Below are 16,388 nucleotides of genomic sequence, written 5' to 3'. Positions count from 1 at the left end.
TGTTCCTCTTCACATATTTGCCATTAATGCTTCCAAGCATCTATTTATTTGTACATATTTAAATAAATTCTTCTATAGTTTTCCTTGCATTTATGTTGCAACTATCTACAATAAGACTGGATACATGAATCTCCTCCATATCCAGCTCTTTCTGGAATAGCTGATGAATTTGCAGATGGATGATAGTAAATGACAGTGTGCTGGAATGCCCTATGCCACCCTATCTATCATATAGCCACCCCTCTCACTAATCTATTACATAGTAACCTCAAGATAATTAATCTCATCAATCTATTAAATTTCCATCCCAAGATAATTATTTTTAATACCTGGTATGGACTTTTATGGTTATTGCCTGTAATAGTAATTATTTTTTCTTTTATAATACCTGATATTAATCTACTGTTTTGTAAAAACAGCAAATGTTCTCGTCTATTATTAAACAATAATTATTTACTCTTGCAAGCCATTTTGTTTAGGCTATTTTAGTACAGGCTGTTTTGTCAGGGCTCAGGCTTGGGCTATTTTGATGAGTTGTGATTTTATTCATGTATTACCATTGTCATGTTAATGTTTCCATTTTCTAAACAATTTAAAATACATTTCAGGGTTCGTACACATTTCTGTGCATGGAAATTAAGTACTTTTAAGGACCATTACTGAAAAAATTAAGGACCTATGAGCAAATAGCAAATTAATAAATTCACTTAAAATATTATCTGTGCCTGAACTTCACTTTTGTAATACCACGCAAAAAACGATACAGATCCGTAAGTGGGATGCATTATAACTTAATTAACATAATTATTAATTAGTTTGAGCATAAAATATACTTTATGAAATTTATCAAACAGCATTAAATATTTTACACTTAAAATAGTTCAGCATATTTGAAAGAAGATAAGTGACATTTTATTTATGTTTTACTAATAGTTATGTTTAGTTATGTTTCATGTTGGATTTGTTTTTTTTAATGTCTCATTACTTGCTCAGTCTAGAGGTTTAGTGAATAGCCAAGTAGATTTTATGTAAGCGTCATAGGTCAAAATGAGAAGTAAAATCATAATAAGAATGATTTATAACAAAAGACTGGCTGTTGTCACCGCTGTTCCTTACCTAAAGACAGACTTGCAGACCAGAATAAAACTGAAAGGCCTAATGTGGGCACGGTTAGCTAGTTTTGAAAGTTAGTTGGGCTCTATCTGTTGCGGTTAGTGTTGTAGCTCCATGTAGAGTTCAAGGGGTTGTAACCAAGTTAATACACTTTAAGGTTCCAATAAGCCACTAAAGCACTAGAGGTGACACTAAGTTGCTTTGTATTATTTTAGGTCTCACTAGATCCTAAGAATAAGTTTTACATGAATTTTTACATTTTTGTGTTTAAACCTTGTGCCTAAAGGAGTAATGAAAGGCAATAACTCACTTCATTATGCAGAGATAATTTTTAAGAGTAAGCAGTTAGTTATAAATTAAATTAGGTAGTTAGAAAACCTTAGTCAGTATGGATTTACATGATTACTATTAAATTTTACTTATTTTTTAACAATATTGTTAAAAGTCTCTATTAAAATCCCAATCTAATAAAATTTCACACTTTAAAATACATGCAATTTATGTCATTGATTCTTAAACGATATTAGGATAATTATACATTAAAAGCTACAAAACATTTATGTTTTGCAGCTTTGTAGCTTTTAATGCTTTTTGTAGCTAATGTTTTGTAGCAACAACACTCAACAAAATATTATGCATCTTTTTAATTTGAAGCCTTCCCAGACATTTTGGCTTAATTTATATCAATTTTCTTCTCTTCAAACATCTTTCCTAACAATTAAAAATCTGTTTGAATACACAAACCAATGTTCTGACTAGTGTCTGCATACTTTATATCCTAAGTTGTCAACTTCTCCACAATGTACCTATGACAGGGTTCATAGCCACATTTTAGTTAAAAAAATAAGCACCTATAAGCACTTTTCAAGCACATTTTAAGAAAAAAAAAATAAGCACCTGTCTAATTACATCATACACAACTGCATAACCTTAAAAATTAGACTTGTAATTTAAAATATGAGAAATGAAGTACTTATTAAGAGAGAATAAGCATTACCTCAACCATGAAAAATAATATTAAATAACAGTTCAATTTATAGAACTAGTTTACAATGAGAGAAAAAAAAAACTATGAAGAACTAAACTATATTACAAGATTTAATGATGAAATTTCAGTTCAAAATAGAGAAAATAAATAATAATAAGGCATATTTATTGTATTTGCCTGGAACCTAATAATAAATACAATTTATTTTTCCACTCATATTGATATTTTAATAATTAAAATCTAAATTCTGAACATTTTCTAAATTTTCATTGTATATCAGTTTTCTCTTAACAGATATTGCATGCAAAGTAATTTAAGTAAAAAAGAGGAACATTTCTGAAATCAGAAGACAGAAATTTGCTTCATGCAGTCATCTTTAACAGTAAAAGCTTAACTAACCCGCATACTTGGAATTGGCGAATATTCGGACAGTCAAGCGTAACTTGAAGGAGCGGATGGGGGATGACTGTAGCCGCTCTTTAGATTTTTCTGCTAAATAAATGCTTTTGACATTTCAATATGTGCATCATATAAAAATAAACCAACGGATCTAAAAAATATTCTGCTTAGCAAGAGCACAGTAAAACTCTTTCAGTGAGTAAGTATTCATAAACAACTTCTCAGTTAGTAAGTAAGTGTTCATAAACAAATCTCGGACTGAACATCAAAATGAATCATCTCTGCAAAATATCGCAAACATTATTGCGCAATACGTGCACTGTAATTCCTCCCTACGTGATATTACGCAATCGGAATCAACAACTGCCGGTATTGGGAGAATAAAGAACTAAATAACTGGGGTGTTTTTCATTCAAATTTTCAACAGACGGCGTTAAATTTCCGGAATAGAATCATTCTTCGCTTGGGTTGGTAGACCACAGAACTTTTAGTCCTATTCAATCCAGATTGGAAAGTGACCAAAAAAAAAAAAAAAAAAAAAAAAAAGGTCCGTTGCTTGTTTTGCAGCAAACTGTAACAGTTTCAATATTCAAGATTTTGCGGAGAAAGGGGAGACCTCCCAACCTTCGTACTGTATAATATATTGGCCAAAAATATGAAATTATTTTGACTATTCGATTACTTTATTATCCCTTTATTTATGCCATTCCAAATATTATTCCTTAGAAAAGCTAATCTGTGTTAAAACATAACCATTTTTGGAAGTTTACTATACTTCAGCAGTTACTGCAACTATGTTATTATAAACATTCATACATATGCTCATAATAAAAGCATAATGACCATAATAAACATGAATATGAACTGACCAAGCAGAACGAGAATGCAAATTTTTAAGATCTTGATAGAAATTCAAACGTGTATAGTATTTGGGTGGGAGGAAAAGAATGCCGAATGTAGCGGAATTTTCTACTGCTTTCGCAATTCTTTGACCATCGTGCACACCAAAGGTTATGTTAATGCAGAGAAAGGGGGAAAAGTATTTCCGGGAGTATGACTCACCATCTGGCATTCCATATTAGGAAGAAAAGTTGTTTATTTAGTTCCGGCTTTGGTACGGGGAAAAATAGCACGTTCATTAAAAAAAAAAAAGCTCTAAAAGCAAAAAATAAGCACTAAAAACAAAAAAATAAGGGCTTTAAAGAAAAAGTAAGCATCTATAAGGGCCTTTATATTTTATTTTCAAATATAAGGACTTATTAGCACTTATAAGGACCACTACGAACCCTGTATGAGGGTTTAATTGATCTGGTAAAAGTTAAATAGTCCAAAAACTCCCGACAGACGTGAAGCAAGTTATCGCTACGTCTCAAAGTAACTACAAAGTCAGACAAATGTTTAAATAAGCCTCTTATTTAAAAAGAACTTAAAAGGCATGTTCTTATGCTAACCAATTCAAATGCAATTTATGGTGATGTAATTAAACAAGAACAATCAAATTCAAACAAAAAATGCTGACTAGTGGTCATAGACTATACAATTTAATTTTAATTTAAGCTGGCTCAGTAACTCTATCGTCATAACAAATTCAAATGTCAGCAGCGATAATGCAAAGACAAAAAGTTGCAAATTATCAGAGCTGGCAGGAACTAACGCAACGAGCAAGCGGAGATTAAAAACACATTCTATCTTACACGCCAAAAACCTCAGTTTAAATCTGCCTAAGTGATTTGCATTCTGGGGAGGAAATAGAAACGGGAAATTATAGTAAAGGCTGAAATTATAAACAACTGGGTAATTTACGTAATAATACCTGTATATATATTTGAAGAATAATTTTCTTTCTCTGTATGTACTCGGTTTCTTTCTTCAACACGCTTCCTTTTCATTTTAGAATTTTTGGATTTAATTAAAGATTTCTGTCATTCAAAAAAAAAAAAATTAAATGCATTTAGAATGCATAGAAAAAGCTGCTAATTTTATTTCTTTAGTAATATGAACATTCAGGAGAAATAGGAAATACTATATGTGGAAAGAGCCGGTTACAGAGCTAATGTGGCAGAATTTTTAGAATTTAGTGGCACACCGAGCAACAAAATGTAGAAATGGCAAAACTTTTAGAATTTACAGCAGGCACTGGAAGCAGAATTTAGAAAGGCACTAGTCAGCAAAATTTAGGATCTACAGAGATAAGTTTAATATTCCACGTGATTGCACCAGGTGGGAAAACGCCTACCGTCAGACCTGTGTATGATGCATTAAGTCATATTAGATGAATCTTTTAAATTGCCAGTTTTCAATTTCTTTATTAATAAAAAAATTCCTTTCTATAATGCCTGTTCACGTCATAAGATTAGAAGCATTTTTAATATTTTTCATACTTGTGTCTAGTGAAAAGTAGAGAAAATAAAGGGAAGAAAAGCATGTTAAGAAAAATATTCTAGTATCAGAAGTAAAGCATTCAAATATTATGTTTTAATTGTTCTTCCAGATGTTCTCCAAAAAGTAAGAAATTCATTGCAAACTTTCTGCAAAATACATCCATTACGTGTTAACACCATAGAGACATTTTTTATTTTGTCACAATTTTCTAAAATCTTCTGGAATGGTGGGTCTATAAATCTTGCTTTCAAATCCTTCTAAACTTTCCAAATTGCAATGTATAATGTCCGGAAGAAAAATTACTACCAATTTTGTAACAGCAAACAGCCAGAAATATTTTTTAAAAGAATCAGATGGAAAAAGTGTGAAATTAATTTTATAGAGAAAACTTTTGCATATTCTGAGAATTCTGAACACTCTGAGAAAATTGCATGAGAAAACTCTTATCATGAAAAAATTAAAAAGAAGATATTTTTTAACTAATATGTTATTTTTTAAATATAATTTCAATATATTATCATTATTTTAATGATATTTATCAATGTTAGAATGTTTAAAAAAAAATCGTCGAAAATTTCCCAAATCATGGAAACTAAAATTTTCTATAGAAACTGATCTTAAAAATCGCCAAAATGTTGATAAGTTGCCAAATTTAAAGCCGTTCAATAAAAGAATTCACATCCCCAAAAGCGAAAAGTTGTTTAAGAGCTCTTCAGTAGAAAAAGTGAAATAATTTCAAAATACTTGTTTCACTTCTTGCTCAGAAACTCGAGTATCCCACCATTTATATCAGAAATAGGAAATCATAACCCATTCAAAAAACTATATATATTAGTGAATCGCCAAAAATATACCTCCGAACTGCTAATTCACACTCAAAATGGCAGTCGTAAAAACAGACAGAAATTTCACAGGATTAAAATTAAGGACCTTCTGCCGGTTTTGGCCAAAATTAAGGACTTTTAAGGACCAAAAATCGAATCCAAAAAACTTAAGGACTTTTAAGGACTCTTAAGGACTGTACGAACCCTGACATTTGTTTGCTTACAATTGTATGTATATATACTCACTATGAGAATTTTTTTTTCACATCTGGTTCTGAAACCGAATTTCAGTTCATATCAATAACAAAAATAGTAAAATTATTTAGAAGGAATGAAAAACAAAATTGAAATAAAAAATAAAATGAAATTATAAAACTGACTCAACATTTTCTTTTTTTTTTTTTTTTTTTTTTTTTAATCCTGCCAAACTTAATCTTAACTACATTGCACAGTTCTTGTGAAAATGAAACATTCCTTTCAACCACATAAAATTTAGTGCATTAATAGCAGCATAAGGGCACAGTAAAATTTTAGAAACATTGTATTCTCAGTAGGTTTATCAAGTTTCCTCCATAAAAGAAAAATTGGTCAGAAGAAACTGACTTTTTTTTATCTTTATCTAATAGTAATATAATCTTTATTTAACAGTAATATATTTACATTTTATTTATAAGTTTTACCAATTAAATTTGCACGTGTTTTGAAGTTCAAAATTTGTGTTACTAGCTTAACTCTTGGAAAGTAGTGTATTAATTAAAAGTCTTCAAAAAAGCATAACATGGATAAAACTTAAGGCTCTTGATAACATGTTCATTTTAAAACTAAGACTGCAAATCCATGATAAATCATTGATATTTTCAGTTCAAAAATGTGATTGGTATGATTTGACAATTTTTAATCTTATTTAAAAAGTACTTTAATTCTTCAACTGAACTATCATTATTATGTGCAACTCTCCATAATATATCATACAGCTATTACAATATTATATTCACTAATCCTACTTTATATATTAAGTTTCATTAGCTATTTTGAATTTTTAACTTCTAATCTATATGAGCAATGATTTATTTGCACTTCATAAAGCAGTAGTCCTCTTAACACTTTATATCTAATGCAAGATTGGAGGGCACTAAAAGTAATATCTGGCTCTTTATTATTCAATGCAACTGTTTCTTCTCCTTTCTTTCTTTTTTTTTAATTCTAGATCAGAATTCACTCTTCAAGCATTTAGTGAAATTCAGGTAAATTTAATAATTCCAACCTATAAATCTGCTTGAATGTACAAATATGAATGTTTGGACACTTACAGCTTTAAAACCATGAAAAATATTGAACAATAGAATACGTTTGGAATAGGTATAGACTTGCTTTACATACTGTTAATCATTTTTATGCACACCTAAAACTCAAAATATATAATTTACAACTTATATTAAGATTTCTGAAAAAGTCTTTTTACTGGCATTACCTAAAATAATGCATCTTTTGGATGTGTACAATTGAAACTAACTTCCAAACAAATTAAATTCTGTTTCTAATTGCACAGTTTAGATTTGATACGAAACATAGTTTTGAATCTCAAAACAGGATTTCACAATTTTCATTACGGAAATAATCTGCATGGTTTTTATTACAGGTTTTTAGTGGCACTTTGAAATTTAAAAAAAAAAGGGGGGGAAAGAACAGATAAATGTTATAATAACAGCAGTTAAACTATGGATATTATTTCTGAACACTTTTCCATAAACAAAGTTTTTTTTAACTTACCTGAAAGCCCACTGAAACGATTTTTCAATAAGTTTTCCAGTTCATTGACATTGTCTTTTTGAGATGATGATTTACAAACTACCTAACAGAAAATATTACTATTAAAGATACAATAAAGAATTTCAACTATATGTTTCTTATTTTTGTTACAACTACACAGCTTACATTTATTGATTAATCCCAACTAAGCACATACCTTAAGATATACTTACTTCATATTTCAAATTTGGACGATTGAAGGAAGCTTTCAGTACTAAACATCCCTGTATATTTAAAATATTCTGAACATCTGCAATCACAGAAGAAGTTGCAGTAGCTGTTAAACCAAGGATTGGAACATTTGGAAACTGACGTTTCATAATCCCAAGAAATTTGTAATCTGAAATTGATAAGACAACAATAGTCACAGAAGTAGAAAGGGATATTTATTAGCTATAAATTCATATAGGCACTTTTGTATTATCCGCCAAGATCTTCTGCAAAGTTGCCAATCTAACACATAAAAGACGGTAGCCATTTTTTAAAAAATGGCAGCACACTGAAAATAACATAAAAGAGTAATGAATTAATGAAATTAAAAACACAAAAAACATTCATACCAAACAGCAAAAATTACACAAAACAAACATCCATAACAAAACACTGAAAATTTCATAAACCAGTGCAAATTAACTAAATTAAAAACACAGCAAACAGAAATTTTTATGCAAATTTTGACCAGTTTTAACTTTAAAAAATAAATAAATAGAGAATTGAGTCTATTCAGAAAAAAAGTATTATCCCAATCAGAAACCACAAATATAACCCTAGAATTCCAAAACAGGCCCACCAGCAACCGAGCAGTAAAATCGCTGAACATTGGTATTTCAGTCCATGGTTTGAATCCCGGTGAATGGTATAGCTGTGTGGGTGTTTTCATGGTTTGCTCCATGTGTGACATGTATGCCAGTTTCCTTTAGAAAGTCCCCGACGAAGGCATCTGTCCCCACAGACAGATAGCCCTTGAGCACTTTGCCATAACTAAATTAACCAAACCAACTCCAAAACAGTGAGTATATTTGAAATAATATGAATAAATTTGTTTAAAAAAATTTATCACTGTCAACCTAATGCACATTCGTATATTTCATTTAAATTCCTAACAGGCCTTCGAAAAATCTGAAAACAGATTATTTATTTTTTCTTTGCAATTTTCTAAAACATAAATATGTCAGTCAACATTTATTGAATAACATATTTGGATAACATATTGGAAATTTTATTCTAAGCTGGGTCCTGAATTAACAATCACAAATAAAAATTCAGTTTAGATGTTATTGATATAATATAAAATAAAATTGAAAGAAAAATAAGTAATGGAATTCTCTTTCCTGCCCAGCTACATATAGAAACATCAATCAATGGCTACATACATGCATAAAAATTTCTATTTTTTCATTAACAAACACTGTTATGCTTATCTTCATAACATACTAGTACTAACACAGAGAATAAAATATAATAAAATATTGCCAGTTCAATCAATTTTATAATTTTGTCTCACAAGAAATAAAATTACAGGATAATGATGTACAATATCAACGAATAGCTCGGAAAGCCTCGATTATTTTCTGATTGTAAAGATAAAAAGATGTGGTACAAAATCCAAACTGCATATTCCATTTATTAACAATTCAGACAGTATTAAAAAAAATTTTCTTTAATTAAACGGATTAGTTCTCTAATTAAACAGATATTTATCAGAGGTGAGAATTTGTCACAACCCTTCTCCTCCCGGAAGAGGGGTTTCAAAACTCCAATTCCTCGTACTTACTTAACTATCACAGTCAGTTACTCAAAAGTCAACATTAATTAATGAATACTAACACAAAAATTTTTACACTACGCTGGGTTAAGTACCAAGGATAAAACAATAGGAACTTATATTGACCATTAATTTAAAAAAAACACATAAACAATTACTAAGAACTAAGCTTAAGCACACACATACAGTATAGAATTTAGTTTTCTGAAATATGTAATATACATTCTTAATCATTATATATCTATACAGGCTGAAAGGGGAAAGCCCTGCAGATATTTGATTTTCAGTTCCTGGTAATCTCTCCCAAAACATGATCCAGAACTACTGCACTTGACCTCAAAATAATCATATACCTTTGATCTGGCATTTACATAAGAAATAACAATTTCATTATGATTTACATCATTCATGAAGTAACTATAATTACCTTCTTTAGACATCTCAGTATAAGAAAATAGCATAACTAAATGATGAATTAAGGATCTTTCTCCTTTCCCTGGTAAATTTACATTACACAGTGTTTTGGGCAAACTGCTTATGAAAATTTCTGGCTTTAGCAAATTTACCGAGAATTTGTCTGGTTGGTACAAAGCCCCAATTGGCATATCTAATTTTTCCTGTTCCCTAAGTATCATGGGCAAAAGTCCGCATGTAATTACATTTCTTGCCTTAACTGCTTCAGAAATGGCCAATGGCTCTAAATTCACACTTCCTCTTTGTAAGTCAGATAGCTTTGTCTATTGAAAGAAGTGGCAGTTTGTTCACCTCTGTATCAGGCAGGAGCAATTTGGCCTCCCTCAGTTCTTTTGTCGGGACAAAAGGTTGCTTGATTCGGTACTGTGGGAAGAAATTTCCTTTGTGGGCCTAAATCTGTCGTGTTCAGTCTGATTTTTGTATCTTCCCGCAATTTCGTGAAAGGAGAATCAAGTTTATTTTTTTCTAATTTTTTGCCTCTCTGGTTTTCTGGGAGATAACGTTCTTCATCAAGCTCATTACAAATTGCCCCTGCCTTCGTTATTATCTGTTCAAATGCCCCTTCTATTTTGACATATGCTAAAGGTAAGCAAATGGAGTAGCATCAATCAGCTGTTTCATGCAAACAGTTTCACCCGTCAACATCGCAGGAGTGATGTAAATGTTGCATATTATGTAATACATGATCCGGTATCTCTCAACACTGGAAGATTAAACTCGTTCACTTTAGCCATTGTCAAGTATGGGGATAAACAATTTTCTTCAATCTCCTGCAATGAATGGTGATTTGAAATCTTTTTGAACTTCCGGGCATTGAGGCCTTAAGTGTTCCATTGATCCATAAGAATAACACTTATGTGGTCTTCTTACACCAAAATGACACTCATTCTGATTTTGGAGAGTTTTCTTTTTTTCAGACGCATAGCTAGCTTCCCCTCCAGACAGGTGATATTTTTGTGAATGTCTTGAATTTGAATGATTTTTATTGCCCTTTTGTGACTTCAAACTATGAATAGGAGAGATCTTCTTCCAGGGTTCACATTTCTTCCAGGGTTACATTTTCATACTCTTCTCACATTTGCTAATTTATCTGGAGTCATTATCTTCGACTATTTGTTAATAAAATGCTGCTGCACTTTGAAATTTACACGGCACATCATTTGGTCCGTCATCATGAGATCTTTTAAAAGTTCAAAATCTTTAACCTGCGATCCATTCTTCAAAATAATTCCTTAATTCAAAAGCAGTGATTTGAGTGTTTTTCTGGGATTCTGTAAATTTGATGCGAAATTTTTCTGGACTAAGCCTAAACCTTTTAAGCAGCATCCCTGCTGCTCTGGCTCTCCCATAATAATCTGAACTATGTCAGTTGGCAAAAATTGTCAATAAAACAGAAATCCATTCTGACTAGTGAAGATTTGCACACTTTGCTTAGCACTCAAACATGACTAGATACAAACTAACTGTCAGTACATAAATTGTACCATTGCACATCATTTATATAATGTTTATTTGTCAGCATGAAACAGTTTTACCAGATGTTTCCGACATTTTTGTGAAATCAAGCATCAAAATAAATATGCAACACATGCAAATATGGCTTAAATCCATTTGGGCAATTACCCAAATAAGAAAAATTGCAACACACTGTTATGTAATTAAATTGCAACATTACGATAAAATTTAACATTTTCATTAATTAATTTAATTTCATAATATTTTTCTTTACTTTTAAATATTTCATTTTAATAGTTCATTATTTAATGCTTCATTAATTATTAGTCCAAAGGGGCTTTGTTCCTGAGGGACTATTGTTTTCAGTTTGCGATTTTGCTTCGAATCACTCTAAATGTCCGTTTCACTTTTCAAACTCTTGCCACCAAATATTGTCGCCCTGTATTATATTTGAAGAAATTAAATAATGAAGAATCTCCATAAATGTATGCATGTTTGTCGCACTGTGATAAAGCAACAGTACCTAGAGCCATCAAATTTTGAATGGCATAATCCTACTGCAAATATGGGCATCTGAAAGCCCAAATTTGAAATTTGGAATTCATTTTACTATCGATTTCATATTTTGTAAAACTTAAATGAATTTTTTATTAACAAACTCACGGATTTCAAATAGAGCAATGGCAACATTGTACAGAAAAAACACTTTTATCTCCAGGGCGTGAGACTGTATATCAGAAATTTCAAAGATATGCTCAATTCAAAATTATTTTGCGATATTGCTCTTGAACTGAATTTTATGGTTTAAGTGCAAAGAACATGATGTTTAATAAATAAAGATAACACATAAAATGTTTAAAAATGCCCTTTTGGACGTAATTTAAATTTTTTTTTAATTAAAGTGTTTTTATGTTATTTATTTATTTTTGCTTATTATTTAATGGCTTTCAACAAGATTCTTGCCATTCTGATTTAAGAAATTAAGCACTACATGAAAAATATATTTATAAAAAACAAAGGCATCTTTGCACAATAAACATTACATATCATTCTTTTTATACAAAATGTACAAGGCTAGATGAGTTCTTGAAGCAATTCTATAAATGTGGCAATTTACAAATTCAAAAAATAAAAAAGTCAAAGCTTTCATGTTTTACATTACACCCAGAGAGGTGCTTTTTTAATGTTCTTGTATGTTACCTTCATTTACTAAATATCTTGTTCATTGCATTTAAACTACATAAGATTCAATTCAACATCAATACCACAAAACATTTAAAGCAGTATATCTTTAGAATTTCCGATAAACAGTTTCCTGCACTGGAGATAATTTTTTTTTCATACAGTGTTGCCATTGGTCGCTTTGAAATCATCAAGTCTGTTAATAAAGCTTCCAGGTGCTTATGTATGGGTGGAGGATTATGTTATTCAAAATTTGATGGCTTTAGGTACTATTGTTTTTTCATAATGCGAGAAGCATACATACATTCATCATTTAATTTCTTAAAATATAATACAGGCCAATAATATTGGGTGGCCAACAATTTAAAAAGTGATATGCCGTTTATAGTGAACCAACACAAAATGCCGTTTGGAGACTAATAGCCCTTCCAGGTTAATGCTCCTTTGGGCTAATGATTATAATTTTTCACTAATGCAGCACAGCATATATAACAAACTAAGCACTTTATATAGGTTTATTTTTATATGATCTACCCGTATTTATTTATATACATATATGGTTACACTTCAGTGTGCATTTTCATGACTATTATGAATATATAATATTGTTTTCAAATATAATATTTTATTTTTCAGTACACAAATCCATTACCTGTTCTAAAATCATGTCCCCACTGTGAACAGCAATGAACTTCATCAATGGCAAGCAATGAAAATAATCCTATTTTGTACATCTTCTCGAGCTTTGCCATAAAACGTTTACTCTTCGCCAGCTTCTCAGGAGTGACATATAGGAGTTTTATAGCCGGTTTTTTCTCTGTCATTTGTTTGGAAACATAATTAACATGTTCTCTAGTACTACTGGCATTCAAAAGAGTTGCAGGAACATTTAATGCTTCCAATGCCATAATTTGGTCTTCCATTAATGATACCAAAGGAGAAACTACTAAAGTAATACCTAAAAAAGGAGATACATACAGGATACATACAGGATATATATACAGGGTGGTTATAATTAAAGTGACTCTATTCAGATCCCTGTAGAACCTGTTCTGCTTATCGGATTTTGATGAAACTTTGCATATATGTTATATGGACTAAAGGGAAAAGATTTCAGCAATATAAAAGTAGTTCAAATTTTAACCACCAGATGGTAATTTTCAAAAATTCCTCATGCAAATTAGTCAAACCTATAAAAAGACTTGCAGTCAGAGTCAGAAAATCATTCTGTGTGCCTTTGTCATTGTTACTCATTCCCTTACAGAAGAAAGATCAAGCTTTACTGGTAAAATTACTTTATCAAAATGGCGGCAATAGATTAATTGCATTGCCTGAATATTGCTGTTGAAAGGGATTGCAAAAAGGACCGATGCCAAAGAACGGTTTGAAGAAGATGATTATGAAATTTTTTTATTGCGTAAATCGTTTCCCCATGGTCATTATAACATATATACCATATTTCATCGAAATTCAATAAGTAGAACAGGTTCTAGGGGGGGTCTGAATAGGGTCACTTTAATTATAACCACCCTGTATTACATACATACATTAATGAATGCAAGGAAATATTTTTAAATAGAAAATCATACGACAGCAGGCACTGCTTGATTGTAATTACATTTGTCTACACCTATTTTGATAAAATTAATTGAATGTCATTAATTACATTAAATGTTAAGAAAAATACCACCAAATATATGAATGAAACTAATAATCTAGTGATTATACAGTCAAAAGTCGTTAATCCGGACTCATCGGGACTTTGGCGATTCCGGATTATCGATTTTTCCGGATTATAGATCATCAGTTTAAGTCTGGTAAGATGGCATGCAGAAATTATAAAATTTAAAATATGAAATCGTAATTTATGAAATAAAGATCGATTATGATCTAAAGGGTATCAAAATTTACAAAAAAAAAAAAAAAAAGCTTAATATTTATTTGTTTACTTTATTAAACATTTCTTTCAATGTAAGTTGTTTAAGTTGCTTCGTTTTATGTGATAATACTTTCTCTTTAATTCTATAAACAGACATAATTACTTCAGTTACAAAGTTCCGCTGTTCAAGTCCTATAATTGCTGTGTAGAGTATACCGACTAATTTGTCACGCGAAATTTTTTCGTTTTCAATAAACTCTGTGTCACTTTCTTCACTGTCGGAAGCAAATTATAATGACGAAGAATTTGATTTAAATCATATCAAAGACGGAGTACATCGAGATGAAATACTACATTTAGTAAGGAATTATAAGCCAAATAAAATAAAAACATCTGCCCTGAAGATAAGGATAGTGCTGACAGATCAACTTCCAATTCATTGCGAGCCACAGAGCAGTGTGAAATTGATAAACAGATTTTGGAATGGTTAGAGAAACGAAGGATATGCCTTTATCCATTTTTTGCAGCAATTCCACTTTTTGTTTAATGAACTTCAAAACATACTTTCGCTTTGCAGATCCTTTACATATTAGTATATATATATTGGAAATTCTATTTGACATAATCAAAAGTTCAAGCTTACTTTTATAAAATTGCTCTAACAGTCAGCAAAAAATAATACGCAGGATCCAATTCGAAGATTAAGGAACAATGCAATTTGCAACATTAACTGAATTAGATAATTTTTAGCTTATACCATCCGTTATACATTAAACATGCATGCGTAAACGTATTATGCGCATGCGCACACGCATATTTGCTTGACGCATGCGCAGAAAGTTTGTAGCTTTGAGGTTCGGATTATAGATCATTCCGGATTATGGGGGTCTTAATTAACGACTTTTGACTGTATATTAAAAACACAATATAAATTAGAAATGAAATAATAAATAATTTGTATTCAATTGTTATTGAAATGTTTGTTTTTAAAATATTTACCTTCATTGCCTTTCTAGATTTTTACTATCATAATGCCATATTACTAATTGCAATATTGCTGACATGTCATCTCTCATCTCAGCAGTTACAGATATGATTTTATGAAAACTCCTCATGAATATGACCTCAACTGCTTTTATTATTTTAACCACTTTTATTCCATATATATTTATCATTTTATTAGAAAGTTTTTCTTCAGTTGTGCTTGGATACGTTTATGCAGATCTTTTTCTTTACAATCTGTGTTGTTAGTGCAACACTATCATTTATAATTCAAATTCCTTTCAGTTAATTTCCCTCTTGTTGCATTTTATTCTTCATTTTTCTCTATTTTATTCAAGAGACTGGCATCTTAAAAAGAATTTTTTACTGTCTAAAATGCAGCTCCAGATACATTCAACATATGCAACTTATCAAAAAGGTAACTTTTTTTGATTCATTTATACTTGCATCCATATCTTACACATTAGAATGATTTCTGAACTTGCATCAGAAACATAACATCCTTTCATCTCAAGGTTGAATTATGGATATAATACTTGCAGGAAGAAAAACAGCATCACTGTATTTTAAGGAGGACGTTCATTATATGCTGTGCAGCTGTCTGCCAGAAAAACATTTTTATTTCAGATTTATTCCTAGATTTCAGAGTTATACAATTTAAAACATGCAAATAAAAAGTATCAAGATTACCATAAAGTACCTTATTAGGTAACTGATAATACAAACTCTTTCCTCCTCTAGTAGGCATCAATAAAATGCAATTCTGTCTAGATATGACAGCATTTACAGTTGACAACTGATACAGTCTGAATTCATTCTAATTTTAATAGATTGATTTTATATAAATCTTTTAAATATCTCTATTATTCAGAACTATAAAGAAAGAGTACAAGTGATTAAATTTGTCACATACTTGATTTAAATGATAAACTTTATTCTGATTTAAAAAGAAATTGAATTAAACACTATTTGGTCTCATGACTTTAATAAATAAAAATCAATTCTGATTACAGCAAACAAAGAATTATCAATTTATTTGTACACAAATGGGCAGAAAATCTGATTACAATATTCAAATGATAACATTAACTGCAATCACATTAAGTGGCATCTTAC

The 16,388-nt window shown here is 30.4% G+C and overlaps 1 protein-coding gene across 3 annotated transcripts in view; it reads right to left on the bottom strand.

Annotated features, from left to right (window-relative positions):
* The window catches only part of LOC118191241 (ATP-dependent DNA helicase Q1-like), a 58,571-nt gene that overhangs the window by 35,602 nt on the left and 6,581 nt on the right, over nt 1–16,388 (bottom strand). For 2 of the 3 annotated variants that reach the window (XM_035362041.2, XM_035362040.2), the window contains exons 4-6: nt 13,044–13,349; nt 7,689–7,855; nt 7,477–7,558 (exon numbers count right to left, since the gene is read on the bottom strand). In XM_035362041.2, coding sequence (XP_035217932.1) covers nt 7,477–7,558; nt 7,689–7,855; nt 13,044–13,349 — 555 coding nt within the window. The remainder of the gene's footprint in view (nt 1–7,476; nt 7,559–7,688; nt 7,856–13,043; nt 13,350–16,388) is intronic. The other variant, XM_035362042.2, reaches the window with a different exon arrangement.

The sequence above is a fragment of the Stegodyphus dumicola genome, chromosome 2 (assembly GCF_044657685.1).
Source record: "Stegodyphus dumicola isolate Sdum_Otavi_A_Nest chromosome 2, ASM4465768v1".
NCBI lineage: Eukaryota > Metazoa > Arthropoda > Arachnida > Araneae > Eresidae > Stegodyphus > Stegodyphus dumicola.
Note: the sequence above shows the minus strand (reverse complement) of the source record. Positions and strands in the feature narration are given on the sequence as shown.